The following is a 16,010-nucleotide window of genomic DNA, read 5'->3' on the forward strand; positions in this document are numbered from 1 at the left end:
AACATAGAGACTCCCAGTGACAATCAGCCCCTCTCCGGCCTCTTAGTGGAATTGACAAACACAATTCTAAAGCGCAGGCGTCATCAGCCGGGCAGCTGAAAGTGACTGCAGTCTCCGTGGTTTTGGGGCCGTAATTGGCATGAGTGACTGCAAGACACAGACAGGGTAGCAGTAGATCAATGCACCCTGAGAGAGGAGGAGAGAGAGAGAGGGAGGGGTGGAAGCAGAGAGAGAGGGAGAGGGAGGGATGGAAGGAGGGAAAGAGAGGGAGGGAGGGAGGGATGGAAGGAAAGAAATAAATGAGCACAGGAGAGAGAGAGAGAGATGTGTGCAGTGTGGACAGACAGATGGAAGAGACATGGTTGGCATGGTGACAAGGCATAAACAGAAATAGCGATGATAAGAAATGAAACCAAAATGTCACTGAAGGTAGAATGTGCACAGGTTGTCTGTTGAAGAAATTGTTTTTAAAACATATTGGAGGCTACAGTGCTACAGTACTACAGTACCTCTAAACCTCTTCCCTGTGTGTGTGTGTATGTGTGTGTTTTCTCTCAACAGATTGTATAAGCTTTGCCAGCCACCGCCCCCAGATGGTGACCCATGAACCCTCTCGCGTCCTGGGCAGAGCTGGATCTCATTTTTGTCCTGCCCCATACAGACACATACCTCTCCCTCTCCCTCTTCCTGTCTTTCTATGCCCTTTTCCCTCCCTCTCTCTCCCTCCCTCTCTCTCTCTCTCGCCTTCCTCTCTTCCTTCTCCCTTGCTGCCTGAACTCTGTCTCCAGCCCCAGTCCAGTCTACATGCTTACATGTGGAGCACCACAGCTGCTATGTGGAAGTTGTGTCTGTGTCCGTTTTCTCTGTCAAGCTACATTGCAGTGCATCTCATTGTTATTTGGCCTTTTTCCAATACAAAAACATACACTCATGTAGTTCATGTAGCCAAACCCCCCTCAAAACAGCTGTGGAAGACAGGAAATGATTTGAGTATGCTGGAGACCCGTAAGAGGCTCTTTTGAATAGAGAGGTTTTATTTTCTCTGTGTGGATGTCACTACGCATGTGGAGAGGTCCCAGGCAGAAGTGCTTGTCTGCTGAAGCATTTGTTCAGTTATGTACTGGCAATTTTTCTTTTCTTTCTTTCTTTTTTTTTTGTTTCGCTAAAAGATCATGTCTCAGTGCCTTAGTCCATTAGCTATTACTCCACCAACTGAGTAGATGCATATTTGAAAAGAAAAATTGAATGTTTGTAAAAGATGTATGAGTGAGATGTCATAATGTGCCTTGGTTTGTACTTTTACTTGTGAGAGTGGGGCTGATGTTTTGCTTGCTTACCTACCATATATATTTTTATACATTGTTGAAGAGTGAAGTAACGTAACGGTATATTAAGCTATGTATGTTGACGGCGTGTGGCTTGAGGAAGTATGACCTGTCTAATGATCCTAGACAAGAGGGCAGTTGAGGAATTGCCAAGTGTATGATCTTTGTGTGTAAGTGAAGTTTGTTGGTAAGATGAGAATTTTTAAGGGGTAAGTCATCAGTGTTGTAACTCTCTAAACATTGTCAATGTCAAGCTCATGTAAGTAGATTTTATATATAAATATATGTATACACATATCATATAAAGTAAACACATACATACAGTACTCAGGAGAATCACATTTCTACAATATCTAGGTATTACTTGAGTGTTACTAAGCATCATTAAGGAAGTCATTTATCTCTATGCAACTGTAGACATTGAAAACTTATCAGGATATATGGGCGACAATATGAATCATGAAAATATTCCATCTGTGTCATTGTATTCTATATTCTGAAGTTCTGTCTGAAGACCGTTCTTGTCTTTTTTAGATTGTCATTAAATATCTGTTTTACATAGTCACTTCTAATTTGTGTTCAAGAGCAAATACATCAAAACAGCGAATAATGTAAAGATACAACTGTAAAAATATACAACTCGTAGCTGAATTTTGACAGAAAATGACAGTAATTTATTTTGTTCATTAGATTTACTCACTACAAAACATATCCTATTCAAAATGTATTCCTTTTTTTCAGCTTGAAGCGTTTGAAATGTTTCTTTTTTTGCTACATGCTTTTTGAAGTACACTGTCTTATACTGTAGTTATTCATTTTAATTAAATTGGTCTTGTCCATAGAAAATGTCTTGTGTGTCCCTGTTATTCAAAGTATAAGTATATATACTCTTTTGATCCCGTGAGGGAAATTTGGTCTCTGCATTTATCCAAATGAAACACACTCAGCACACAGTGAGGTGAAGCACACACTAATCCCGACGCAGTGAGCTGCCTGCTACAGCAGCGCCCGAGGAGCAGTGAGGGCTTAGGTGCCTTGCTCAAGGGCACTTCAGCCGTTCCTATTGGTCAGGGTTCGAACCGGCAACCAAGACCGAAGCGCTAACCAGTAGGCCACGGCTGCCCCTAAATTCCCATGTTTCTGTTCACAAACTTTGTCTTTGGGGAGCGCAAACCCTTCCACAGTCACCTTGCCTTGACATTGAAACAGATGCAGCTGTAAACTGAATAGAAAGTTATCCATTCAGCCTTCTTCTCCTTGGCAGAGGCCTGTGGTGCAGGCACATTACTAGGCAGCTATGTAACAGTGGGCACAAAAACAGTCCCTCGCAGCTCTGCCATTCCCAGCTGGTATAAATGCGCAGTCATCATCCAACAACACTACCTAAGCAGGATGTTCCACCTGCAGATAGACTTTTTATTTCTTGGAAACATGTGCGTCTCCTTGATATTGATGTTCTTGATCAAGGTGTGTGTGTGTGTGTGTGTGTGAGGAATGGATGTATGCATATGGGGGAGGATGTTATTTTTTTAAGCTGAGCCTGCAGCAGGAAGATGTTCTTTGTTCTTTAGAACAGCATTTGAAACATCAGACACTGAAGTCAAGCTTTCAGACACCTTTGTTTTTTACTGGTGGGAGAGATATGGTTCTATGGGGATCATGTAACTCTCAGTTCTGATCTTTTAACTCCCTTTACCAGGAAAAACACCCTGGTTTAAGAATATGTTAGTGGATTCTTGCAACGACTGAAGAGACTTCTCGACAACTGTCCCACTATCTCGCCACTGTGTCAGACACACTGTTTAATTAAAGTTTATTAAACAATTTGCAGGAGGAGCCATTAGTGAAGGGCAAAGACCATATTAACACAAACAGCGCTCAGAAGCTAGGCTTGCCTCCAAACAAGCCCACGTAAACACCAGAGGACGTTTTCTATCTACAGTGCAAGCCAATGGGCAGGTGATTTCCAATCACGATTAAACAACCATCCTCACCATTGGCTTTAAGAGAGACTCCGTCGCTAGGAGCCACTCCATCGAGAGCGAGAGGGGATGGTCCCGTTCAGTAGTAACCAAGACACGAGAAGCCCTGAATGGTACTTTCAACAATGTGCTTTGTGGCAGCGCTAACTTTTCGCTCTTGACATCCTGTCAATTAGTTTATATAGTAGCCTGTCGATTCGTAGCTTAATCGTTTTGTGAGCAAGCTTGTGCACAACGGCTTCTGTCAATGTTTTCATGTTCCGTAACGTTTTATAAAATATATACAGTTTCTTCATGGCGTCTCAACAGCAGTCGAGAATTCAGTCCTACCTGGAGAAAAACAAAATCGGACCTTTGTTTGAGGTAAGCTGTTATCCATGGGTCAGTTTTGTATTTGCAGTCTGTAACATTACACTGAAGACCAGCAGAATTTTAGCCTGCCGGTTTGCGGCATTAAGACTGCAAATCCGAATTTGGTCAAGGCAGATATCACTGTTGTCGCTTTTGCACCACAATATCTATATAGCCTGTGCTCTAAGAAACGGGGTATGCGGTATTTTGAGCTCATTCGACCATCCCCGAAGTTCGCCGTTTCAGCTGCAATGAAATTCAGAACCTGTGACAGTGCCACTAGTATTCTGAATAATCTATTGATTTTACTTTTACAGCTCGGCAGCAGCTAATTAAGTTTAAGTTACATACCTGTTAGCCATTTATGTCAGTGTCCTACTATCACAGACGCATGGTTTTTGGTTGATCCGGGAATGTGCCGAGTTTGACAGGCAAGGTAAATTGAGGTAACGTGCTGACTGGACTCGTGAGAATCTCACGTTTCTTTACACAAGCTTAATCGACTACCAGTAGGCTACTCTGTTTAGTCGGAATAAAATGTAGGTGTATGTGTAAGATTTCAAAGTGGACAGTGTTAAGATGCAGGCTACTTCTGTTTGATTTCATATGACAAACAGGATCACTCCGACTTGCAAGACAAAAAAATTCTGGCCTCGCATTATCTAGCCTACTATAGCCTATTTGATTCCCCAGCAAGCAGCCTGATTCATTAAGAGCCAACACACATAATACGTTTTACCCCCTCTGAAAATGAGAACAAAAATGCTTCTGCATTTGTAACTCATATAGCCTAAACAAAGCGTCATGCAAACATGCTGACCATAACCACATGGACCTGTAGTCTTAATGACCGAGGCTACCATGAAAACAGCAGGGACGTTTGTGTTTCAAGGGAGTTGATAGCTTTGTTGCCAGGCATTTAAGAGTTCACTGTCCCTGATGTGGTTTATTGTTCCTGTGCCATACAGTGTCAACTGTTGTATGTGGAGTAAAAGGGCACGTTTTTGACTTTGAAAGATAAATACACTGTGTCTCTCATACACTACCGTTTTGATTCAAAATTGGACTGTACTTTGTTACAGGTGGCATAACCAGATACTGACATATTTCACTAGATGGTTCCTGAAGTGAATAGATGGGTATCAAATACGGTTTAATTTGCATTTTTATGTTACTCCATCGTGTATTTTCGATCGTGTTTACAATAGCTTATATGAATAGGCTAGATGTATAGGCAGTAGTACGATTGGAGATTATAAAATATGCACAGTGAGAGTGTGTAGATATCTTGTGTGCCTGCTGTGCATGTCTGTTTTGGACCATGCAAGGCTACCAAACTGCTGATGTATCAAGTCCTCAGTGGTCGCTCCTGTATACGGAGAATGAATGCTAAACAGGCAGAAAGTTGAAGCAGAGCAGATCCAAATAGCGGAAAGCGGAGCGCACCAGCACCATGGACAGCAGCCCAGGCGGTAACGTCGCAGCCCGCGATCTTGTCTGTCACATGAAAGCTGGCCCCGTCACGCTGTCAGGCAGCCGGCGATCGTGTCGTTCCGCTCTGCCTTTGACATGATCATCCCCTAAGCGAACGCAGCGTCTCATCGGTCGTGGGAGAGAGGAGCGACGCGAGAAGCGCGCTCGCTGGCGGTTCCGCCGCGGCAGCAGATTGCAGATTAACTTTGGCTAGGGATGAAAGCACCTGGTTGTACGCCTTTGTACGGATTTCTTCTTTACGGAATGAGATAGGGTTCAAGTAATGTCAGTGATGCACCTGCCCCGAGCAAGCAGCTTTTAATTTCCCACTGAACAACTTGTCTGTTTGCATAATAAGTTAGTCACATGAATAATGTCTTCTTTCTCCTCATCTGCTTTTACAAGATATGAAATTGAATCACTTGTGCCATTCTTGCTGCTGTTGCAGGAGCACAACAATTTGAAAAGCAGTTTGATTTATAGGCCTATTTATTGAAGTGTTCAGCATTAAAAAAAATTGAGATCAGACCTACATTCAAGGCACACTCAGTTCAGATGAGGATTATGCATCTAATTCTTCCCTCACACATTTGCTTTCATTTTGACACAAAGGCATTTCAAACACATCAGCTCAATATAATAGACTCCAATGGAGCATACATCAGAAATGCTCTGGCTGTATGTGAACTGGAAATTGAGGTCAGGCTACATGTAATATGCATGCGTGGTGGTGCATTTGATGGTAGAGTGAGATCAAATCATTGGAGATCTCCTAATCTGGGTCGTCTTTGAACTCAAGGAGGTTGCCTAACTTTCAACACTGGTTAAGTGCAAGGCTATATCTGATTAAAGACTGTACGAGTAGATGACATGAGAGAATGCAATTTCCTCACTGAATTGTTGAAGATTGTCTTGTTCATGTTGTATTTTTAAAGACGTGCACATTTGCATTTCACATTTACTCATGTGGCAGATTTCTATCTAAAGCAACCTGCAGATGAGGACCAACAATCAAGCCTCATTGCAGCAGGAGACCTTTGAGTAAATGTAGCTTAGTGCTTTATTTACGTGTAGCGCTGCTACTGTACCTGTTGGCTGCTGTTACATAAGCACTGGTGATAAATCTATTCAATATGACAAAGTGCCAGGATATTAGGTAAATGAGTGCAGATGTCATCGTGAGACTTTATTATCCCAGAAGGCAACTGACAGCTTCTCGGATCTGTCTCTGATCAGGCATGCATCTCCCATCTATGAGATCAGACAAACGTACTTGTCAAATCAGGACTTGACTCCAAATGAGCTTCTCTTCAGAGGAAAAACACATTTGGTTGAACACTGACAATAGTTCTTGACTGTAGGTTAACACTGGAAAGTAGACCTACAACAGAAAATTAAAGTGACATTTCCTGCAATTGTGCAGTCCATTAACAGCATGACAAAGTATAGAGTCACAGGACTGTCATGTCTTCCTTTATTATATCAAGTTATGTGGGTGTTTTTCGTGATTGTTGGTCTTGTGAATTCATTATTTTCTACAATCTCTCCTGGAGAGAGGCAGTTCAGCAGTACTATGGTTACACACCTAGCACACCTAGCTGCAGCACTTAAGCATACAGTGCAGTTTTTTCTATGTGCATTTGAAGAGAACATGTCAGAAGATGTCCGTGAGTAACCAAACCCTTTGAAAGGGAACTACAATAGGTCTCATTATGTCTATTCCTGGGATATTATTTTACCCCTCTTTGGAAACAGTAACAGAGTAATCATCAGGTTCCCTAAGAAACCCCAGTACCTGGGACACTGAACCTTTCCCCAACATTATTGTATGACGCTACAGTGTGAAGTGCGGCTCTATCATCAGCGTTATCAGGAGTACTAAACACAATGATTGTTTGCACAGTGGAGAGAGCTAGGATGAAAGTAACTGTATGGAAATATAATGAGGCCTCCGTTTATAATGGGAAATTCCATGCCTGTGTAACGGCTGTGATTAAGCTGGAGGTGTGTTTTTAACTCAGCCCATCTGTCCTGACTTAGACAATGAGATCTGTACCGTTTAGCTGTAGGTTTTTGAACATTCTAACATGAGATTCCGTTCCGCAACAATGAATCCAGATATTCTTTAGAACGTTCATTTTCCAACATTTGTACACCTGCCATGAGATAAATCTGGTGTTCTATGGAGGTGGCCAGATATGCACATGACCAGGAATATCTCTACATTCAGCAAAAGCTTTAAAGGGCTTTACAATGCTTGCACTGACTTGAGCACGATCACCCAAACAATACCTTCTGTACTCTTGAAAAGGCTATTTTCAGAGCAAAGGCTTTGTTTTTGATTCTCACATGTCTTACGAGCCTGTATTCATTTGAAATATGTGTACTCCTATTTGCTTTTTGCCATTTTTCCTTTTATTACCTCTTTTGTGTTTTCTTCAATTAATACAACTTTTGTTTCTCCTGTTATTGCATTTGGGCCCACTGTATAGCCATACTTCTAGGAGCTAACATACTAAGGACTTGGGATGGATTCTTCCTGAGTACACTTCCTGCAAGTGAATCCACGACTTGATATATAATTGTCTGTAAAATGAAAACATGTATATGGTCACAGTAAGAAAGGTTCTCTAATGTCAACATTAGTCAATGGCAGTAAATATAACTATTCATACTCAGTGTGACATTGTGGCAATTTCTGTCCAATTTTAGCTGGAGTTTGGGAACATAGTTCTGATTTTAAACTACCCTCACTGAAATTGAGTCACTTAATCCTTTCATATCCTCTGTAAATGTCAAGTCTCAGTAAAGTATATTAAGAGGAGAATGAATAAGCTTAATGAAACTTGGATGGATTTCACTTACAGGGGTGCCCTTTCCAACACCATGCACTAAACATGCGTCATGATAAAATAATTGCAGCAATTAATTTAGTTCTTGTTTGAATGGCTTTGAATGGCCTTTGTGCAGGTTGACTGCATGCATTGCAATTCTTACTGTTGTTACAATGCACAAAATACCAAATTGCTTGTACTGAGCGTTTAGCCAGCTGACAGGCTGTAGCTGACAAGCTTTGGCCTCTAGTAGTGTAGTGTCAGCCAGAGAGGTAAAGATTATTCTTGATTTTTCAGTGTCGACATCATATAGAAATATACAGCAATATACCAAGGCAGTACTGCACAAGTCTGTGAACAGCAGATGTCTTTCTCAGTATCTTGTGCTTTGGCTCATGATTGATGGTCTCTTCCAGAAGGTGTCTCATGGTGAGTTTCATAAAGAAGCCATATCTCTCCCAATAAAGTGACAGTAGCCTTTCTCTTCATCTCCATCTCACATGTTGTCTGGCCCACGTCAGTTTGTTGTGCGTCTGCCTAGGGGAGATAGATGTGGGTGTTCTAACAGGAAATGAAGTTGGAATGGTACGTTGTTTGCTGACAGAGCGCTTTCTCTCTGCTGTGTCACCGTGGTAGATTTGGCGGTGGTGGATTTTAGCCTTTAGAGCAACTCCTCAAGACTTTATATTTTAGGAGCTACGGTCTCAGTGTGGCACAGCAACAGGAAGAAAGGGGCACGCCCGGGACGCGTCTGTGATATCAAAACCACAGCTTTCCGCCTCCTTCATTTAAACAACTCCCCACTGCTGTAAAAGTCACCCACAACATCTGCCTGTGGATTGGAAGGAGCCTGGAACTCTAGGATGCCTGTGGGTTCTGCCTGAGTGGCATTCCTGTGTATGCAGTAGCTTTCATTAGACGTGGGTAGAGAGTTGAACTAGTGATTAACAGACTCTGGCCTTTGACAAATGGCTGTGAAACTGTACTGGGGTCACATTAAAGATTATCAGGCAGGAGAGTTAGAGGTAATGCACTTTCACAGTGGTGATATTAAATTCTCTCTTTTTTAAAAAACACATTCTTACCAATCTTTACTCTTTCATTTATCAGTTGAGAAAGCTCTGTTGCCCACCATTCCAATATGGAACACAGGGAAAGACATGTTGCTCGGAAAAATCAATGCTTCCTTGCCCTGTGCACTGCAGCATTGGAATTCGAATCCTCATCTTTCAAAGCAAGTGACTAACACCGTAGCAGCGCTGAAGTGTTTTAGGAACACAAGCGCACACGGGCGGCCATTTCTCTTTCCTTCCGAGCAATACATTGGTCATTTACTCACCGGGGCTGCTCTGCATAATTCAATTAAGGGCCTTGTCAGCAGCGATGCAGTGACGGAGCTCAGCCAGAAGACAAATGAGTGTCTCTGTGTGTAAATCACTCTCTGGGGGCACATTGTTTGATAACACCCTGAGAGGTCCCCGGCCTCTGGAACCCCCCTCGCTGAGTTAATGTGCTTGGGCCCCTGTAGTTTGTATTGCCCAGCTGCCAATGCCGCGGGGTGTGTGAATAGCTCACTAGTGCATTTTCTTTTTTTCTTTTTTTTTTACTCTGGCACTTGGGTGAAGGCAGTTACATCACCTGACTGTTTGCTCAGGGCAGTGTGTAGTAGCTGCGGTTGAAGTCTGGATCCTTGTTTTAAAGGAAGCGCTCGATCTTTAAAAAAAATTCTCGAAGCTCTCTGACTGCATTAAAGCCATCTTATGGGCGAACTACAGTACACCAGTCCAACTCTGCTGGCCAGAGAGCAATGATCCTCTCATTGCACACACCCACTCCTATTGCTTCTGAGTGCAATGGATTCATGGACAGGGTTCAACCGGTGCAGCTGTCGCCTCTCTAGACTCGGAAAGCCGTTGAGGTTATTTTGTGCGGCTCAGCATCTCCTGGGCTCCGTGGCTCTATATAGAGGTCAGTAACCCACACACTCAGGCACACAAACACATGCACATGCACACGCAAACATGCATGCACACATACACACAACACACACACACACACGCACACACAAATACATGCACACACAAAAGCAGCATCAGCTGAGCACTATCGATTCAGTGCCTAAGTGGATAATTTATATAAGTCAATGGGATTGCATTTTGGGAGTATGTCCACTAGCCTGCCGCTTAGTCTGCAAATGTATGTGCATGTGTGTGTGCGTGTGTGTGTGTGTGTGTGTGTGTGTGTGCGTGTGTGTGTGTGTGTGTGTGTGTGTGTGTGTGTGTGTGTGCGTGTGTGTGTGTGTGTGTGTTTGTCTATTGTATGTCAACAGTGCAGATGTGGGTCTCTGCATGACACGTGTCTGTGGTATTTTTTTATGCTAGCCTTGCATTTGTGTGTGTGTGTTTGTGTTTGTGTGTGTGTTGTGTGTGTGTGTGTGTGTGTGTGTGTGTGTGTGTGTGTGTGTGTGTGCGTGTGTGTGTGCGTGTGTGTGTGTGTGTGTGTTTGTCTATTGTATGTCAACAGCGCAGATGTGGGTCTCTGCAGGACACGTGTCTGTGGTATTTTTTTATGCTAGCCTTGCATTTGTGTGTGTGTGTTTGTGTTTGTGTGTGTGTGTGTGTGTGTGTGTGTGTGTGCGTGTGTGTGTGTGTGTGTGTGTGTGTGTGTATGCTGACGTGCTGGGGCCTGTGGTGTGCTGATGCCGTGTTATGTGTCAGCGTAGGACATGTGCATGTAGAGGGGGCGATAAAGTACAGCCCAGCAGGTGTGCTCTAAACAAAGCAGGAGAGTCCAGCCATCTCCCTGTAAAAACACAATGTACATGCCCTGCTGATTAAGGTAGCAGTAATCAAAAGCCTCTCAGACAAACCTATCTCCCTGAAAAACACAGTGTACATGCCCTGCTGATTAAGGTAGCAGTAATCAAACGCCTCTCAGACAAACCTATCTCCCTGTAATGACACAATGTACATGCCCTGCTGATTAAGGTAGTAGTAACCAAATGCCTCTCAGACAAACCTATCTGCGTCTCCTTTCAGACCTTTCTGCCTGGCCTCTCATATGTGTTCACTAATTTGATTGACAATTATGTGGACCAATACCTTACCTTGAGCTTCTCTGAGGGAGGAATAAATGTCAGTGTTCATTCAAAAACCTTAACATTAGCAAGCAGGTTGCCTTTGCTGTTAAATGTGAAACTTGACTTGACTAAAATGGTTTAGTGATTTATATTTTCAGCAATATTTTATATTTTAACTGAAGGATTTACACATTCTGCCTTCCTGACAAGGTCACCGAATCAATACACATGGTTTTCAGCATAAAAACAAAATCAAAACAACATCAAAAGCAAACTTGTGTAGGATTTTGTTTTATAACTAGAGGTAAACAAGAGGCCTAGAAATAAATAATATACAGTCTAGTGCCATCAGATTGAATAGGCCTATAAAATGAAATATTAGTGTGTGGTAAAATTTGTTTACACTCCCCCCCATCCCCATTTATTTGTGGTAGTGATAATGATATGTTATGCGAGTAAATTTCCTCTGCAGTTTTATGCTGTGGTCATAATGAAGGCTCAAGGGGAGGGCTATCTCTGCATCCTGTCATTACGGCTTCTCTCGCTGAGTCCAGGGTTGACAAATTGGATGCAACAGAAGTGCCAGTGATGTCAATAAAATCAATACAGGACCGAATCATGGAGTTTCCACCTTGTAATTGTTGATGACAACCACCTGAGATTGAAAACCCAAAACCATCTCCTCCCGTTGGGCTGACAGCCTCTAAATTATTCTCTGTTATCCCCGCTGGACTTGTGTTCAATTTCCTCTGTAAAATCAACCAATAAAGCTGGAAATGTCCTCACAACACCTCTGACACTCCAGAAGGGGTTTGTATTTATTGTCGGTCAGGAACCATTTATTTACATCAGGAGGTGGAATTACATTTTATGTCAACCTGATATTTATTATATTTAGGGAAGTCGTTTAGCAGTAGTGGCTATTTTCCTTCTACTGCACCTCTAAGTATGAGTAGAGCACTAAAGTATAGCATAGTATAGTATAGTGTGGTACAGTATAGTATAGTAATATAGTATAGTATAGTATAGTATACTGTAGTATCGCAAAATAACATATTTTAAACTATTAACTGTGTATCAATGTATCTGTCCATTGTCAAATATCTTTACTCTGTTCTTACCCTTAATCATACCAACCTACAGTATTCATAATCCTACTGCATATCGGATTACTCTGCACTGTTTTTGAGTAGTTACAATGTAACAGGGTCAGTGTAAATGAGAGTGTGAATCAGATGTATCATTGCCACAGCTCTATGGTGTGAGCACATTGATGCATAGTGTGAAAGTGTCATTTTGTGTGTGTGTTTGCGTGATCGTTGTTTAACCCAGTAGCAGCTGCATGAAGGGGCTTAATGAGTGAGATCAGATAAGATAAGAGGGGCATAATTACATGTGAACGTCACCTAAGGCTCCCCTCCTGCAGGGATCATACTAATGACTCCAGAGAGGAAAGAAAACACACACACACACACACACACACACAAATGTGCACCAACATATAGACATCAATATACAAGCAGGCAGACTGTCTTTCCCTTTCTCGCTCTCTCTCTCCCTCTCTCTCTCTCTGATTGGCTGCATGGAGAGCACTATCATCCTGTGTGTCTCCTCCAGGCTGACGGAGGTCTGCCCTCTAATTGACTTATCAGTGACCCATCCATGTTGCCCCCCCCCCCCCTCCACACACACACACACACACACACACACACACTGGTCTAATTGATCACATTATTAATGCGGCAGCCCTTCAGCCCTTCTCATGCATCACTTAATGTATTCACTGGGCAAGTCCCTCAGGGAGAGCATCATTCATCCTGGACTTATTCAGTTAAAAGGACACAGAGGGACTTAGAGACACATCTGGACATGATGCTCTGTTTCACTTATAACAGGTTGCTCAGCTTGTTCAGGTATACTCCTCAGTTACTTTTTAACTATGTGGAAATAAGAATAAAAATAACCAGTAACTTTGAGAGTAATTAACTCATTTCACTCCTTAAAGGGATACCAGGCAAGCCTGATGCTTTTTCTCTATGAAGCTCCCCCTACCGTCTGTACGTGTCGATACGTGTGCGAGCCCTCGCTCGGTCTGAAGCTTTTTTCCTTTTCTTTGCATCTTCCGTCAAGGGTTTTCGCTGCTTATTTGCCGGCTCTGCCATTATACACACGTTTGCAACAATCGCTAGCGTTTCGATAGCCTGCCTCTGTGCTGGGGATGCAGGATGTAAACTGATCCTGCTTCTCGCAATGTCTGAGACTTTGTGAGACTGAAGGTCGGCGGGTCGGATACTCCAAACTTGCAAGTGGGATATTCTTCCTACAGGCAGTAGGGGCGGGCGAGAGAGTTTTCATTCGCCCCATAATGAGTCATTTAACCATATACCGACTTACGAAGATGATTAAATAACACGAAAATGTTGCCTAGTGTCCCTATAAGATTCACCAGATGACTTTGATTCAGTTACAGTGACTCATAGAGTGAAGTATGGATAGCACAGTGTTTGAACTTAGTTGAATAGTTGCTCAGGTCTCCAAGTCCATGTAAAAATCTAGTTACCATCGAGAACTCATTTCAGTAAATAAGGTTACCCTACCACTCAACCAGGGGCAAAGCCACTGAAACGACCAACTGCTGTAAATTCCATTAGGAAACTGGTAGATGCTGTGAGCGGATTGGTTCAATGGAAAGGGCATTCTGAGGGGACGTTTGTGTTGACCCCGTCTGCAGCACGGTGCTCTGTGTGTGCTTGGCTTTCTCCTGATTAAGAGTGTGGCCTCTGCCAGCCCCCTTGCACCAGCCTGCTATGCCCAGTGTGGGCTCAAGGGCACTGATGTGGGCATGGGGCTTAGGTGTGTGTGTGTGTTTTTGTGTGTGTGCATGCATGTGTGCATCTTTCTGTTTCTAGTTACGTGTGTATATGTGTGTGTTTGGGGGGAAGAGGGGGTGTTGAGTGTATTTATGTGTGTACTTTGCCTTTCTGTTTGTGTTTGTGTTTGTGTGTGTGCACACGCGCATGTTTGTGTGTGTATGCAGTCATTTCATGTCAAATGTCTCCAGCCCTCCTGTGGCTCCCCTTAATTAGGAGTCATCCCCTCTAATCATTATCTCTCGCTCAAGCCCCATCCCCATTGAGCTCTAATCACCGCCCACTACTCCGCGCTGTAGCATGGTATTAAATAAGCCCACTACTCCGCGCTGTAGAATGGTATTAAATAAGCCCACTACTCCACGCTGTAGAATGGTATTAAATAAGCCCACTACTCCGCGCTGAAGCATGGTATTAAATAAGCCCACTACTCCGCGCTGTAGAATGGTATTAAATAAGCCCACTACTCCGCGCTGTAGCATGGTATTAAATAAGCTGTCCCAGCTTGACTGGCCGGCTCTGCCTGCAAGAATTCACTCTCTCCCTTTCCCCTAATAAACATGGAGCAGCAGAGCCTCTGTTCAAGGGCTGGCTCTCGCCCAGCGTCTCCTCCCTCTCTTCTGCTCCTCTCTCCTCTCCCAGTTACCTGAGGAGATCAAACGTGCCTGAGTCAAAAAAGAAGGAGGGACCCAGTCTTCTCACTGCAGTGTCCTGCTCATTTAGTCACAGTGCTCAATTCCCTTAACAGAGCCCATAGCCTGGACCCGCTAGAGAAAGCACTAAGGTGAAACAACGCCTTTTAACAGCAGGAAACAGAACATCAGCTCCTAAGAGGGGGTTGGGTGGGGTGATTTACATACATGTAGAGAGAACTGAACATTCATTTTGAAACCTAATGCATTTGATGCTGTAGGTCGCCTGGTAGGGCAAGGTGCCAACATCACTAAGGGCATGGGTTTGAACTCCAGAGAGTTTAAATACTCTCCTGTACATCAGGCTTGTGCAAAATTCTGAATTTTATAATTGGCCTCCATTCAATTTCATGAATTGGAATTTGAATTGAATTGGCTCCACCCAAAGGAAGTTGAATTGAAATTGGAATTGGAATGACAGGAAGTGGAATTAAACTCATAGCCATTCAAAGCAATTCCACAGTCACACAACAGAAAGAATGTGCTGAATGTCACACATTCAGTTTTGGGAAGGCTACTTTGGAAATGTAATTGGTTACTGTTGTGTGTTTGGTGCAATAATATCTGACATATACTATCCTTAAATGATGTATATGAAATTCTTTGAATTTCATTGAATTTCAATTCTACTTCCTTTCATTGAAATTCAACACATCCACACACACTACATCCTGTTTTTGACCTCAGTTCAAATTCAATTCAAATTCAAGAATTGAATAGGAATTTAGGAGTCACTCTCAATTCAATTCTGAATTTTGCACAAGCCTGCTGTACATCTCTCATGAAACAATGAAAACACATTCTTACTTCATTGTTTTTTGTTTTGTTTTAAGGTAATAGGTGAACCAGGAAGCCCTGCTGTCGCTGACCAAAGCTGTAGTCTCAGTTAGACTGCACTGCTAACCGAACAGAGAAAGATGAGCAGAGATGCATTTAGTCTAGTGAGCGAGGCCTCCGGTTTGAACTCGTGCCGGCCGGTGTTCCTGTCTGACAGGCTCGGTGCTGTCTGGGTGAATCAGGCGGTGTGTCCTCTCACTGAGGCGTCGATAACTCAAGCAGACGCGCCGAGAGATGCCCCAGGCCAGAGAACAAACCTCGGGCAGGAAGGATCCGGGGTGAGATGTGGGGGAAAGGGCCTTTTTGATTTTTGGCCAAATGAATGTAGGTTATCTGGTCTCGGAGGTAATCAGACATGGGTTTTGACAGACCGTCACCGAGGTTTGTTGGTACTGTTTCTAACATTACAGCACTGGAAAGACTTCATAGAAATTCCTTCCTGGGAACACGTGTGTGTGTCTGTGTATGTGTATGTATGTGTGTGACTGTGTTTGTGTGTGTACGCTGGAGTTGGATGTAGAATGACTCTGTTGCTTGAATGTGTGTGAATGTGTTTGCCTGAGTGTT

General features: G+C 43.1%; 2 protein-coding genes across 3 annotated transcripts in view; both read left to right on the forward strand.

Moving 5' to 3' along the window:
- The window catches only part of prex2 (phosphatidylinositol-3,4,5-trisphosphate-dependent Rac exchange factor 2), a 140,742-nt gene extending 138,572 nt beyond the window's left edge, over positions 1–2,170 (forward strand). For both annotated transcript variants that reach the window (XM_076290911.1, XM_076290912.1), the window contains exon 40: positions 562–2,170. In XM_076290911.1, the coding sequence (XP_076147026.1) occupies positions 562–607 (46 nt within the window). In that variant the 3' untranslated portion in view covers positions 608–2,170. The remainder of the gene's footprint in view (positions 1–561) is intronic.
- A 1,431-nt stretch (positions 2,171–3,601) lies between these two features.
- Positions 3,602–16,010, forward strand: part of cunh8orf34 (chromosome unknown C8orf34 homolog) — a 175,464-nt gene continuing 163,055 nt past the window's right edge. Inside the window, exon 1 of the mRNA XM_076291170.1 lies at positions 3,602–3,670. Within this exon, the coding sequence (XP_076147285.1) occupies positions 3,602–3,670 (69 nt within the window). The remainder of the gene's footprint in view (positions 3,671–16,010) is intronic.

The sequence above is a fragment of the Alosa pseudoharengus genome, unplaced genomic scaffold (genome assembly GCF_046254945.1).
Source record: "Alosa pseudoharengus isolate Yale_2024_CS ecotype anadromous, Long Island Sound unplaced genomic scaffold, YU_APseudo_1.1 YU_APseudo_1.1_scf_18, whole genome shotgun sequence".
Classification (NCBI taxonomy): Eukaryota; Metazoa; Chordata; class Actinopteri; order Clupeiformes; family Clupeidae; genus Alosa; species Alosa pseudoharengus.